This window comes from Solea senegalensis, linkage group LG5 (assembly GCF_019176455.1).
Source record: "Solea senegalensis isolate Sse05_10M linkage group LG5, IFAPA_SoseM_1, whole genome shotgun sequence".
Classification (NCBI taxonomy): domain Eukaryota; kingdom Metazoa; phylum Chordata; class Actinopteri; order Pleuronectiformes; family Soleidae; genus Solea; species Solea senegalensis.
Genome location: NC_058025.1, coordinates 9,353,281 through 9,368,893, shown reverse-complemented (window position 1 = coordinate 9,368,893; position 15,613 = coordinate 9,353,281). Strand labels below are relative to the sequence as shown.

Below are 15,613 nucleotides of genomic sequence, written 5' to 3'. Positions count from 1 at the left end.
TGGAGAATGTAGGCTAATGATCTCCATGGCTTTTATACGAGAAAAGAGATTCAATTATTCGGAAGAAAAATAGTCCATTAGAACATAATTGGAGCAAAATAACTTTTGCAAACTCATTTTCCATGTCCAACCTAATTTGGAAAAAATGATGTCTTTCTGGATTTTTTCCAGTATCTGTGTAACAGTATTTCTGCTCAGCTTAGTGTTTGTGGGAACACAAAATTCTAAATAAAAAAAAAAAACAGCAAACAAAATATGCTCTAATAATCTATTCTTTAATGGTGTGGTAGCTCTCATTGTCTTTTATAAATTGATTTTTATTGTGTACCAGTACTGAGCTTCTCTGAACTGCATTATGCCAATCTGTAACATCTCCTTATGCTTACTATAAACTTATACTACACTTACATACTTACATACACTTATACTATACTCTACTATAAAAATGCAAAAAGGGAGAATACTGTGCAAACTCATACTTTGCAAATTGAGATATCCGTCACAGCCAAGCATCATCTAAACCAAACAAAAAGTCAGCCGCACAGCTGGGTCACCTGTCAGTCGCTGACAGGTAATGAACTGCTCAGGCGTTTGTGTTTACACATGAGTATAGTGTGATAGACTGCTTATATAATGAAGGCGCACTCTTCATACTGCATGTGTTTGTTTGTGTGCACTGCAGCCACACAAAAAAAACATCTTTCAAGGATGAAAAAGACAGACTTATGGCACGTGTGTAAACTGTGTCCGGGTCAATCGCTACTTAAATCTCTAACACTGTGCTCTTATTGCATTATAATGGGTTTCACATTTGCCGCACATCAATAACTGTTTACAATGGACATGTTCGCTTAATTGCTCTCACGGTAAAAGAGTCACTCTCTCCAGTGGGAGAGATATGTCAAAATCAGGCTTTTATGTCAAAAACATAAATGGCAAGAAATTCAAGATTGAAGGCACATATTCAAGCCTTTTCTCTTGATGATAACAACACAATGCCTTCTTTTAAGTGCTTTGCACGTTAATGTGTCATTTATGTCCCTGTCGAAACTACTTACTATGGGTTTTATTAGCAAACGATTTTGTGACATGTCTACCAATCACTGATAAATGAGGTAAATTGAATTTCATTGTTGGTACTCGCAGCATGGAAGACAATATTATTTCCCAAAAAAATTCAAAGGCTGCATATGTTACCAGAGTGTCCCAGTAACTGGATTTCTACAGAGAGCTGCTCTCTTAAACTACTCTCTGTGGGGTGAAATGGTCTCCATGAAACTGTTGACATCGCCTTCTGTCTTTATTGTCTTTTCAAATAGTCACTTGTCTGGAGCTAACTGACCAAACAGGGCTCCTTTTTTTTTCCGTCTGAATCGAGGTGCAGGGCCCTGCTGTTGCACAAGCCCAATAAATGAGCTCGGAGGACAGACTCACTTTGCTGTGTCCATGACCTGAGGCCCAGTGCAAAGATGTGAAATGGGTAGAAATAGGAAAGAAGGCAGAAGGAGTTTTTTCAGCAACCTCACCACGTTTATTTGTTACCGCCACTGGTGTTTGATAGTGATCTGCACCTACACTGGTTACACCCGGGGGGACGTCCTGCAGGGTGGGCTTGGCTACTGTAATGGAAGGCCAAAATGGGAGTGCAATCGCATGAGCTCTTTTCCTCCATTGCACCGGTCAAAAGAGAGTCACATGATTGTGGATTATGTCCATGTGCGTTCACGTCATTTGCCACCGTCGAATTAAGAATGAATACAGATTGCATTGACGGGAATATCTCATCAGGCTTGAAACCGATCTGACGATCTGTCTGAATCCATGTGCCTTTTCCCTGCTTTTACACCTTCATGTCTGATTTGGAAGGAAAGGATCAGAATTGTGCCACTTGCATCATGCAGTGTAAAAGCAACTACTGTGTTCTTGTGAGGAGTGTAAGTGCACCGGGGCAGTCGGTTGATATCAGTGTGATGACACAGGTGGCAACTGCAACATTACCATCAGGCCTCCCAGACATCTGATGGGATGGGATATTTTTTCCTCTTCTCTTCTCCTCTCTTCCCTTCTCTTCTCCTTCACAGCACCTATTAGATTTCATGTAATGTCTCAGCTCTCCTGGGCTGTCACACAGAACAAGATGAGAAACCAGGGAAGCAGCTTATCAGTTGTGCCGACTGACAGAGGGGTAGTTTTGTGTGTGTGTGTGTGTGTTACTGAAACTTGGGTGAAGCTTGGTGTTGTGTGTGTATATATGTGTGTGTATGTACTTGCCGCAGTATGAGCTAATAACTGAGTAGCTGTGTACTCTCTGTAATAACTATAACTGTGTAGAGAAAAGGTAATCAGTCTGTGCACTGATGGTGGTGGAGTACATTTTTGTATACACAGTCGACTCGCTCACATCCCTCCCAAACAGTCTGGGGGCAAGGGATAGAAAGGTGACAAGAATTTAAACTAAACTTCAATATCTTTCAATCAGAAACCCCTAATCAGAGAGAAAGCGATTATTATTATTATTATTATTATTACCATCATTATTATTATTGAGGAGGATGGGCAGCGCAGCCATCGCGCACTATGGAAGCCAGGGTCCACTCATGCTGATGGGATTTAAAATACCTTATCAGAGCCAATTAATTGGTTGATGCAGACATAGAGACTGCTAAAAAGTTTTGGCTCACATTAGCATAATGCTCCAAAGCCCCATCCCTCTGTTTCTCTCTCCCTCATTCCATCCTTCTCAGCCCCGTATATTTAAATATGCATGTCTGCGTAAAGATGTTCACACTCACACACACACACACACACACACACACACAGGCACCACTGCTCCCGGAGCCCTCCTACACGATGTGACTCTCTGACAGTCTTTACCACACTGTCATAATGACAATCCTCATTGTTTTGCTAACTGTCACTCTGTCAGTCGATCTCCGTTGAACTCCGCTAATCAAGTCCTTTGGCTTTGCTGTTGTCTTTTTGGCATTTACACTAACACAACACTGATTATAACACAAAACCAGAAAGTAAACTCTAAAAGTAAAAAAAACAACAACAAAAAAAACAACAACAACAACAACAATTTTGCTCACACAAACATTTCACACAGTTGACTGGTCAGTTTTCCAATCTGCTTTGCATTCCAAAGAGGCTGTGGTTGCATTAATAGCAAATTTGACACAGCACCAAGTCTCAACACGTATACACAAAGAATATTGCATTTGGGAATTTGAGTGTTTTCATCATGCTTCAGTTCATCAAATCTAAATCTTCTAAGTCCTCATTACCTTGTAACACTTTTTTAATATCGAAGGACGACATGGTTTAGGTCGTCAGTGTAGAGTCTTCCCTTCAAAACCAGAAATAGTTTTCCAGACTGTCGTACAGTATGTGTGTGAGACAGAGAATGATAATGTTTTTGGGCTTTTGAACCAGTGTCAGGTGTAACTGAGAGCCGTGTGCTGTGTCCATGGGAAATAGTGTAAGTGGAAATTCAGGCAGGAGAGCTTTGGATGTGTTACACACTTCTTTGTAAGTTTTGCCAAAGGTCCAGGGAGGATTCTTGCCAGAAGAGAGAATAAACGTGCGGTCTTTGAGATGTTTTTTTCATGTGCAACTGGAAGGATAGTGCACTGTTGGATGGTCACAGTGAGTCTAAATAAAACACTAGGTCTAAATTTCTCCATCATAGCGTCTGCTGTATGACCACAGATGTGTAACCGATGGGCGTTGTATAATTCAATACTATACTACGTGATAGAAGATGGCAACAGCCAGTTTGAATAAATGAGTTCTCAGCTTTTTAAAGACTTCAACAGAGATAGCAGATCTCATGTCTGCAGGAAGGTTGCTCCTCAGTGTCAGCGTTCCTCAATCCTTAAGTTTTTAGTTGTGTGCAGAACAATCCCGGTAAACCCCGGTCTGAGGACCTAGATGATCCACTAGGGACAGCAGGTACAATTCATGTTCAGAAATGTACTCAGAACTCATAAGCCAGCGGTCGTCAAACCTAGTCTTTTGGTTTCCACCAGAATAAGCCTTTGGTAAAAAAACAATCCTGTCAACTGAGACAAGAAAGAAGATGACGTGCCACTTTTTACACTGGTGACATTTCTAAAACGTACATTGAGAATGGCAGCATAACTTAACATTGACGGAGCAGCATTTTGTGATCCAGACGAGTAGTTGTATGCACATGGTGAGCAATAGTGACAGTTTACAGCAACCCATTAGATAGAGAGTAATGCTGAGCATAGTTCACAGCTGCTGCAATAATGAAACAGCTCCTGTGTTGACACCTGGGGAAGCAGCCAGGTGCAACAATCAGTCCAGTTACACTTGAGCCGTGTTTCCATCGAGTGGAACGTTCGGTTTTGATACGGAGGAATAGCACCAGCCCCAGCCACTCCAGAGTAAAACGCTACAGTACAGTCAGCTGATTGGGCGACAGAAAAATGTCACTCCCTTGTGACCGGGGTTTCTTCAACGCCCGCAGTCTCTTCTCATACAAAAGCTTGACGTCTTGTTGAGACAAACAGCCACAAACCAAGCTGCTGGATGTCCTCAGTTGTGTTGTTGTCTGTGGCTGTGTCGAGTTCGTTGTTGTCTCACCGGTACAACGTCATGCTACGTATCTCGCTGACACAGCCACACCCAGCCTTTCCGAGTAAGAGTACTGTTCTCAGGGACTTACCGTTCCAAACTGTACCGGGATTGACGGGATTTTATTGTCAGGATGTCGTTACTGGCAGTTTTAGCTTGTATGAGCCTTGGGGGGAAACCCTTATCCAGCCCTACAGACATAATGAAAGTGTGTGACACTGTTCAGTGGTATGTTAACTGAAGGTAGACGGAAACATATCCTTTAAGTCCAACTGGTCGAGGCAGATGGTCGCCCACCATGACTCTGTTTCTTCTGGAGGTTTCTTCCTGTTAGAATAAGTTGGGGCGTTTTCTTGTCACCAAATGTGGAAGTATCCGATTTAACATTAATATTGTATTAAAATTGTATTATTGGTGATATACAAATACATATAAGACAAATAATATTTACAAATTATTGCACATTAGTTGTTCCTGCAGTATCTAACATGACCCCGACTCTCCACCATGTAGCTTCTGAAGCCACTGAAGTGTCTTCCTCTCCTGCCTTTTAGTGATGCTACCTCTTTTTTTTGTTTTTCTATATCCCACCTCTGGCTTTCTAATTATCTCTCTCTTTCATCTGCTGTGACTTGGGGTCCGTGCTGTGACCTTTTACCCTAACTTTGTCTGCTGTTGTTCCTGCCGCTATCTCTCTGCCCTCTTGTTCCCCTCTCCTGTCTCTTCCTTTGTTGTTTTACCTCATTGTGACCTGTGTGTCACCCTCTTCTCCTTATTTCTTTGACTCAATGTCACTTGTTTGGTAATTTGTCTCTTTCTTTCAGTCTATCGTCCCACTTTCTTTCACTCTTTTAATTTTTATTTTTACTTCTCCACCCTCTTTTTTGTGCTTATTTTAACCATAAAAGCACCAGAGAATGTCCTGTAACTAAGTGCTTTTGCCCATCTGGCAGTTATTTACAATTTCCTGCATGTTAAGATACTGATTTATCCGATTTTGCATATTAAATTTGAAAGGTGAACAGTGTAAAAGGTATTTACAATAACATTTGTTGAGTCTCTCTCACTGTACAAAACACAGGCCACAATGGTGACAAAGACGCTGATTCCCTGGTGTCCTGAAACAGTGCGGGTGAAATTACCGTAATAACCACATGTTCGCCTTCAGAAACCGTTTTTTCGATCACGTAACTACTGTAATGCCGAGTGCGCTTGTGCAAACATGTCGTCAGCGATGCGCTCGGTTTTAAAGGGTTTTAATTTACTTCATCCCTCTTCCTCCCTTCCTTCACCCTCTCTCATTTCTTTCCCCACATTTTTTCACTTTGCTTCTTTCCTCCCACTCACTTTTTGCTTGTGGTTTTGGGCAATACTTATCGAGCATATTGGCACAGGTTGGTGGTCGATGAGTTTCACCATGATTACACACACGCACACATGCCTACGTGCATGCACGCACAAACGTGGTCGATGAGTAATGCAGGCTCTCGGCATACATGGCCGTCAGAGCTGCTCAAGATTCCTCATTAGGCCTCCTGGCCACAGCACGGCACTGGCTCCAATACTTGCCAGCCTGCCATTTTCTCTCTGGAAAGATTTTTGAAGTCTTGGGGCAAAGTACTTCTCAACATCACCTACCAAGTATGTGACTTAAGTTCTCCTGCTCTGCTCTCAGAAGGTGATCATGCTGGATGCAATGAACGATGATGCTCTGGGTTCCTGCAGCTGTGAGCCCCATCTCACCGACATGTTTTATTTGTGACAGACGTGGCGCTATTGCTAGGCAGCGTGCGTTCACCTTTCAATTAGTTGTGTGTCAGCAGGAGACACACTAATGATCAACAAAAGCTTCAATCAGGCAGTCGACAATGAGAAAAACAAACAAATCTCAAATGGAGCTGCTTTTCGGAGTCTCTCTCGATGACGTTGATTTTGAGTAACAGCAAAATAACACAATAAGTAACATAATAACGTGTTCTTAGTAATCTTGTGGAAAACAGGAAACACTTGCGACTCTGAAAGTTAGTGGAGGTTAACTTGTTTTTTTCTCCACCCCAGAGTTGTGACATTCCTACAAGCTTGATGAAGAGAAACAGCTCAAAGTAGCAGTTGTAGATTTACCTCACAAAGTATTTGGAGGACCGTTAGTGTTATCTGCAATCCAGGATTTTGAATGTTCATCCGAAGGCTCACATCTGTGCTGTGTCCTGTTTTGAGAGGCTCTTCTTGGCCTGATTGTATTTATTTTTATTATTATTAGCAGGGGCTGTGAATGGCACGTACACGTTACATAGCATTGTCCTGTTTCATTTAGATAAATGTCAGACTTGGAGATAATTTATGACGTGTGTCATTCAGTTTTGGCTTAAGGAAGAAAAGAAAATCGCAAATATTGGGACTATCCAATTACAATACTTGTAGAATTGTAGAATGACATTAGAGAGGATTGTAGAGGGCATTAGACTTCATAGAATTTGTATTGTGAGTGTTTGCCACACTTGTCCTGCTCTCCCCAGGTGCTTGGCAAAGGTTTGGGCTACGTCCTGTGTATGAAATGTATGAATTCCTTATGTAAACTAAGAAACACAAAATACAAGCATGTTATTTTGTGTGGGGATTATCTGTTACTCGACAGAGCGTCGTGTTCTGATCAACTCAACAGGTTAAAAACAGTGTATGGGTGAAGTGCATGCGATGGCATATTTTTGTCAAAGTTTTTGCTTGAAATAAGTTTGTTTTGTTTGTTGTGAAAAAGGCAAAGAGATGATCCAGGCTCAGACACTGTAATGTATTCATGCCTTTAGCCACATTGATATGCGGTGGAGATGTCCTGACTGAGATATTGTAAGTCCAAATATTTATAGCGTTAGAGGCACAAACACAAACCTGTTATACTTGTGGGCTGCAGCAGGTGACTGTGCTTGGCTGTTGTTACTCAATTCAACATCAGCCTAATTTAGATTTCTTTTGTTTCCAGGAGTGAGTTCAGTGACAGAATTGAGGTTTGCTGGCACTGTGAGCCGATTAGCTGTGCGCTGCATCACATTAGTGTCCCGCCTCACAGTTCTTGCCTTCAGCGTGAAGGTCCAGGATGTGACATCCGAGCAGACAGTTTGCAGTTTGCTGCAGTGTGGGTCCGATTGACAGCTTTAGCAGCATAAGCTCAACTGTGGTCTTATCTTATTCTCTCGCTCCATCCTTCTTCATCAACTCAAGACCAACCCCACCCTATCCGTCTCAGCTGGAAAAAAGGGAAAAAAAAAAAACCTCCTCCCCCTCTTTTTCCCCTCTCTCCCTCTGTGTGGTCTGCAGTAGTGGTGTACCATCAATCCTCAGGCTGTCAGGGTCTATTCAGGCCTGCTTGCTGCCGGCATTCTTAAGCACCGAGTTACATAACTAAGAAAGAGCGATAACGGGAGGGTAGCAAGGACGTAATGGAGGAAAGGTACGAGATAAGAGGTCAAAAGGGAAGGAAGAGGGTAAGAGACAGAGAAGGGAACATGCTCATGCTTTCCGGACTTTTCAATATTTATCCTCCGGGGTCTTGAGCCAGGCGTTCAGAATCGACCTGCTGGCGGTCCATTCAAAAAAAAAACCTTACAGCATTTATCGTAGTACCATTAGCATTAATTAAAAGAATAAAATACTTCAGTGTATAAGGACCAAACACACAGTGGAACATTGACGTAACCTACTGAATCAGAACTAAATGAAAAGTCACAACTAATCCCTGTCCAGTTTTTGCCATTTTGCATGTCATCCATCGTTCAATCAACTGTAATTTAATACGTAGTAATTCGCTATAATTATCGTAAACATGGTGTCATTTACAATACTATTTTATGTCTCGTAATTTATGTCTTGTGTAGTATTTGAATATGAAATGTGTTCTCTAAAGTTGTTTACTTTTTTTTTAACTCTCCCTGTCCTCTGCTGTTCTTACCATGGCAGAATTACTCCTCTGATTTAAAGAAGATTTACTGCCAGTACTGTATTTTATTTAATTTTTTTGCATCGTAATGCGCTCCCTGTGCCATACATTGTAAGTTAAATTTCACATAAAAAAACCCAAAAGAAAAAGGTGAGGCGCAGAGTGAGGGTATAGCGGGAAGAAATTGGAAGAGTTGTGCAGGGCGGCAGGGAAGAGAGGGCAGATGAAGATGGAAGACTACAATAAAGAGTGATGAAGAGAGGAGGGGAGTAAGGATGTTGCTACAGGCTTTACAAGAGTCTCACTTCCGAAGGGAATTGTGTGCTGATGAAAACGAGTTTCAAGAAAAGATATGCTATGGCTTTGAGACACCAGACCCAGGCTGCAGTTTCACTCCTTGTTTGATTGTTTGCTGCCAATTTATCCAGCAAAGTATCTTCTGTTGATGTGGGAGACTGCGGTGCACACCTTGTCTGTAAATATTCAACGGTGCTCTCTGGGGGAAGAGCATAGGAAATGATAGATATTGCTTTGTGTGATGTAAGTGTCTTGTCTCAAATGCCAACGCGAACCAGAGTACAGTATAGCAACTGTGATGTATCGCGTACTGCCTCAGAGCTAAAACATCTGTCTTTTGACCGAACAATAAACAAGTTGTCAATTATTGTTGGAGAGATTAGATCAAGTTTTCGGCTCCGCTGTTGATGCACCTTTGCAACTCTCTATATATAGTATACAGGATAATGTAGAAGGATTTAGGCTTAGGCACACAGAAGGAAAAATGTGTAATTTAAATAGGATTTGGAGAACCACTTGTGTCAGTGTACTGTACTACTGTTATTCTAACTGTATTAAATACCCCAGCGTTTCAAACTTGATAATAATCACAGATTCTAAATAATTCACATTACAAACTTTAATTTTCTAATTTCACTGTTAAGACCAATGCATTGAGCCCCATAGGCGTCTGTAGAATTAGTAATGCAGGCTCAAGGAACGTAGAAGACTGCGTGTGTGATTGATGGCGGTCACAGTTGTAGGTGTTTGCTTACATTATAGGCTGCTGGTGAATTGAGCCACACGCTGTTTTGTTTTCCATAATTACTTACTTAGTGGTTTGTGTGAGGGAGAACAAAAAGTTGCCACATAAATATCCCTCCCTCGCTTTCCCCAGTGTAAAAAATGATTGTGACAGGTAAACAGCAAATGTACGGCTGCATGCTTTGGGGTTTTTAAGAAGCTGTTTTATGCAAACTTGCTGCATTCTTCACTGCCCAATAAAAACTAAGACTGCGGGAAAAAAAAATATCCCCCTTTTAAATCACTCTGACTTAGCTAGGTGTGTGTGTGTGTGTGTGTGTGTGTGTGTGTGTGTGTGTGCGTGTGGGTATTTATAGGACCATGTGTGTAAGAGACTCTCCAGAGTGTTTGCATACACTCTGGCTGTTCTGTCAGTGGTGATGAGGCAGCCTGCCTGCTGCAGAGTGTGTACTTGAGAAAGGACGCCTGAGTTTGTAAATCAGTCCTGCTCGCTTTTTCCTTTTTTTTTGTCTGTGGCCACCTGTCTGTTCCTCTGTTGTTGTCATTTTTCTTTATCTCTCTTTTCCAATCTCATTTTCACGAGTCTCCCATTCATTTACTCCCATCCTGTCGCCCTTTTTTTCCCCCCGTTACTCATCACTGTGCTTGACCTGATCCGTGTGTCTGCCTTTGTTGTGTACTCGCACATATGTCGCCCCAGTTTAACCCATTTTAGTTGCCTCCCTCTGTATTTGATTCTTTTTAATTCCACATTTTGTTTCTTCAAATTCTTGGCTCAGAAATGTCCCTTTGATATGGAGCATATGTCTCCACAAGCAACTCATTGTACTGTGCCGGGTAATTATTTCTTTCACCCTTGCCTGCCAAATTGTATGTTGTTGTTCCACCTTACCTTCTGTTGTTTTTTTTCAAGTGTCTGAGGGTGGAAAAGCACTACAGATTTTTTTTATGTAAGATTAACACTTTAGCCCTAATTAAGTCGTCCCACATAAACCTGCATGGCGAAACTGGATATTTACCACAGTAGTAATTCTCTCATCATTTTTCACAGTGCCCCATTTAGAAAATTTGGCTTCAGTGGAAATTCTGACTCTTCTTAATTAGATCAAGGAAACTGCAAGAAGTTTTGTAGTGTTTATCCAACCATTAGAGCCCATTAGAAAGCAGAGACACATTCCCTTAGCTCTTTAACTAAGCTGTATAGACAGCACACTGTTTGGCAGAACGCTGTTTGTGGGTTTTTGCTTTGTTTGTTTTTATAGTCGGTCATGAAATGAACACCCATTTTAATGTGTAAATGCTTCAGCTGCAATTCAGATTTTCTCAAAGCCATGACGAATGAGCACGTGGGAAGAGACTGTTTCCGTGTTTCTGTATGTTGTAGTTGTAGGTGTGCGATTACACGCGTCACAGACATGCAGCTTGTACAGATTCAGATACAGATATTTCTTAATTACCGGAAGTAAGTCTGTAAATGCTAGTCATGAAGATCAGTATCAAGAAAGGAAAAGTTGGCACCTTTTCTTAAAAATATTTGCTAAATAAATTACACTTTGGGTATCTGTTTGTAGTCGTGTGGCAGAATGAAGTATGATCCACATACTAAGATACTAAGTTGAACCACCTCTCCCTGCATTGGCACTTGTCCACTATACCAGTGTTTCCCAAACCCTGGTGCTCAGGGAACACTGCCCTGCTCCAACACACCTGATTCAAATGGCCAGCTCGTTATGGAGCTCTGCAGAAGCCTGCTAACGAGCTGTTCATCTAAATCAGGTGTGTTGGAGCCGTTTTCCGTTACTATAGCACCTCGTCAACGTCGGCCGAGTCATCGTGGCAGGGCTGCATGAAGCTGCCGTGACGTTCTTGGAGTCAAGCTGTGCCGAGCCAAGTCGTGCTGAAACTGTGTAGTGGAATGAGGTCTGGCAGGTTTGGCCTCTCTTTGTCTTGCATTAGTAATTTATCCCTTAGCCTCGGGTTTCACAGCATGCCCTGTGTTTGGATGCTGAATTTTGCTTTTTACCAACCTCCACTACATGTCTGCTCTCCCAGACTTGCTATCACAAATGGTGACGTTTACATACAGAAAATAACATCAAGGTTCAAACCTTCACATGTCCTTTTTTTTCTCCCCACTGCTCTCAGAATCTCGTTTACTAACATGTAGTCCATACTGCATTAGACTAAATTGGAGCTCAGCACAGTAAAAGCCAAATCCTCATAGAATCCTCTGCAAATGCATACTTTGAAATGCAAAAAAAGCGAGAAATAGCACCTCGCAGTCGGATATTAAAAGTCTGGTCGAGTTCAGGGCTTCGACATTTTCACAAACCGATGCACAGACAGAGTTTACAACCGCAGTATAATTAGCACTACATTCTTTAGTGCAGGGAAATTGCTACTTTATTAATATAATCTGTGCTGTAATCGGTTCTGTCTCGTTAGTCGTTAGTCATTAAACGTGTGCCTCATGTACAAAAAAAGTTTGAATACTTTTTCTTTTTTTATCTGCAGTCAATTTCTGTACCTAATATTCTTATATATGGAAAAAAAATAAACCCAAGAATGGGACACACAGATGATCAGGTGTACAACTCAGCCACGGCTCTTTGTCAGCACGGAGGCATAAAAAGCAACATCAAAAAGTGCCATGAATTGCAACACACACCGGCTGCGTTACATCATTTGATAAATGTAAATGGCCAGTCATAAAAAGAATTCAAATTGCAAGTGGCTAAGATGTTTCAGGAAGAGAATTCAATAACATTTCTGAAGCGTTGCACTTCAACACAGCTTTGTGTTCAGACAGTGACTAAGTATTTTAAAAGCTGTGTGTATGTGTGCTTGCAGAGAAGAAAACGATTGTCGTTTGCAGCCACAAAAAAACGAACTGGGAAACTGTTGGGGTGCAAATTGCTAACATTCCACATCACAACTTTTTTGTTGCTTTTTAAATCAGCATTGTCAACTATTGCGATGCAGAAAATGACCACATTTTGTTGTATATTCATAACTTTTTTAATTAGTTTTACCTTTATGCCTTTGACTGGATACATGGCTGTCAAATACACATTTGTAATACACCTCCTGTCTCATGGTAATCCTACACATTATGTCTGCCTTCCCTTCTTTAATTTGTCCCTTCTTTCATCTACTTTAAGACGGCAGTATTACAGTAGCTCTTCACTCTTACACTGTACTTTTTCATTGATTTTCATACACCGACATGTTGAAACGTGATCGTGTTTGTGCACGTGAAAGCACCTGCGTGCACAAATAATCACAATAACGGGCATGTTGGGCACACGGAGTATGTGTGCAGGCACATTTTTACTCAGACACATGCTCATCCGTATGCACGCCGCACACGGGGAAACACTCAGCCGTCGTCTCGAGCAAATGTCAATTCAGCTCATTCTCTCTTGAGTTTCAGTGTCAGAAGAGATTGTGTTACTGTCGTGAACAATACACACTCGGTCCCAGTGCAACTTCAGTGTTGCGCGCATGAGTGTGTGTGTGTGTCTGTGTGTGTGTGAGAGAAAGAGAGAGAGAGGGTGAGAAGTTTGGGAAGACCAAAGGGGGACAGCGATGAGATATGTTGCATAAGGCGGTGCAGTGGAGTGTGAAAGAGAACAGGTGGCTCTCATTTCTGCCATCCAGCTTCCTGCATCCTCACCAAAGTGTGTGTGTGTGTGTGAGTGTATGAGAGAGAGAGGGAGAGAGAGTGACAAACACACAGGCAGTAAGAGCCCATTGCTTGCTGAGTGGGATATTTTATACATCTTCAGTGGATATCTACATCCATGCAGATGTTACCTCCTGTTTGTCTCCTAATTTGTGTGCGTGTGCGTGTGTTGTCTTTAGTGTGCAGGGTTCCGGTTGGTTTAGAATCAATTAGAACAAGCTGCAGGAGCCCAGAGAGATCATTCTCCAAATGTCACCCAATTAACAATCTATACTGAACACACGACAGCCCTGATCCTGCCTGTCTTGCTATTCATTCATGTCTGTCTGTGTCCTCTTGTCTCGCTCCCTCTTGTTCCCTGGGATATGTTCAGTAATTTATTCTTGGGAAAGACAGCAGGTGCACTTCACACACTTGGACAGATAGAAATAAAGTAAATGACAAAGTCTCTGTAACATCTGTCTTTGTCTCTCTCTCTCTCTGTCTCTCTTAGACCACTCATCCAGGACGGTGGTCAGGACTAGGCAGCTGCAGCAGCCTGGCCCCAAGGGACCGAAGGGCAATGCGGGGTTTGGGGGCAGCACTCGGAGGGGACCTCTGTAACCAACACCTCCCCCATCACTATCCACCTCTGCACAGTCCATCCGAGATACTCACTGTCAGGGAGGAGCGCCACTGCCAGTGGGTCCTGGCACCGCTCTCAGCCCGAAACCCAGCTCCAAATCTGGCTCCAGGCTCCTCCACTCTGTCCTCTGCTATTTCTGCGGTGTCAGTCCAATCCTCACCTCACACTCCAGTCCAGCTTCAAGTGTCACACCCAGGCCTTAGTCCAAACCAATGCCCAAGCTCTGGTTCATCAGCTGCTAATCTCACTACAGGTCCATCTTTGTCCTCCCATCAGCCAGAGAAGGTGACTTCCTCTTCTGAGTCCTTAACTCCAGCAGGAGGAGGAGGAGGAGGAGGAGGTGGGGTGAGTTTATCATGCGGAGTAAGAAGAGGAGGTGGCGAGCACCATCCCCACAGCCATATTCCTCGTGCAATGGGGGCGAGCTCCTCGAGCCTCCATAGTCTCGCAAGCAGGGGAAGCCCCTCTCCGAGCATCTCACTGTCCGACCCAGCCTCCCCTTCACCTCCCTCGTCCTCCTCCGCCATATTCACAGGTCGTCTAGGACAGCCGCCTCGAGGCCCTCTGTCTCTGCACAGCTACAGTCGTAAAAATGTCTTCCTCCAACATTCCCTGCACAGTGCTGAATTGCAAGCTCTGACGCAGCGAGACAGTTGAAGGCCCACGGACATTTTTGCAACGTTTACCCCAAACATAAGCAGCCATATCACTGACTACGGTGTCAAAATGTGTGACTATATGTATATAAAAAATACTGCTGTTTGTGTTTTTACTGTCTCAGTCCCCATCATGAACCACACACGCTTACCGCCCTTGTTTCTCCTCACAATGCAAACCAACCCTTTGCTCACAGATTTGCTCGCTGCAACACACACACACACACACACACACAGGCTGTGAGTTTGTAAAAGGCACGTCTATCAGAACTCCTACGATGTGTCATGCTGACAATTTAGATGTGCTTACGCCCACGGACACACAAAATGCACACCGACTCACAACCTCGTGTCAGAACACACACACACACACACACACACTGTTGCTCACCCTCAGACAGAAACATCTTTTGTGATGTCCCAAATGACGTCTCTGCCTCACAACACCTCAGGACTAAGTCATGAGGTGTCTGGAATGATGCGTGTGTGTGTGTGTGTATTTTTCATGTTTTTGTTGATTTTTACTCGATTAAAAACGACATGCTGCTTAAGGAGTTATCGGACTGACTGTCATTTGCGCTTGTCTATTGTTCGTACGTTGCCAAAAAAAAAAAAAAACTCGACACGACAAAGCTCCACAATCCTTCCTGTCCACTCACGGGTGGGTTACGCCCACGTTCCCTTTTTTCTGCATGCTTTGTAAAAAAAGAGAATACTGGTGGTTCATTTTGTACTGCATCAAAAGTGTATTTGGGGATCTTTTAATAATGTTTCAGTATCAACTCTCGCCTCAGTGTTTCAAGAAGGGAATCAAACAGATTCCGTGTTCCTTTGAAGACACGGACCTGTTTGAAAAGTATTTTGGGGGAGGGGTCTGACTGTCTCTCCTGCCCACATAATGAAGGGATTTATATGCACTCTGAGCAAAACACTGGACCACTCTTTTATAGGAATACAACGTCGCAATATTATCCACATTATATACAGGAATCAGTGTGCAATGTCTGCAATGTTAGATTAGTGTCGCTCAAATGAAGAGTTTCATTCCAAAGTCAGATACTCACACAAACAAC

At 42.7% G+C, this 15,613-nt stretch overlaps 1 protein-coding gene across 3 annotated transcripts in view; it reads left to right on the top strand.

Annotated features, from left to right (window-relative positions):
* ccser1 (coiled-coil serine-rich protein 1) overlaps positions 1 to 14,646 on the top strand; it is a 117,994-nt gene extending 103,348 nt beyond the window's left edge. For all 3 annotated transcript variants that reach the window (XM_044025198.1, XM_044025200.1, XM_044025199.1), the window contains one exon: positions 13,753 to 14,646. In XM_044025198.1, the coding sequence (XP_043881133.1) occupies positions 13,753 to 14,541 (789 nt within the window). In that variant the 3' untranslated portion in view covers positions 14,542 to 14,646. The remainder of the gene's footprint in view (positions 1 to 13,752) is intronic.
* Positions 14,647 to 15,613: the final 967 nt, after the last annotated feature.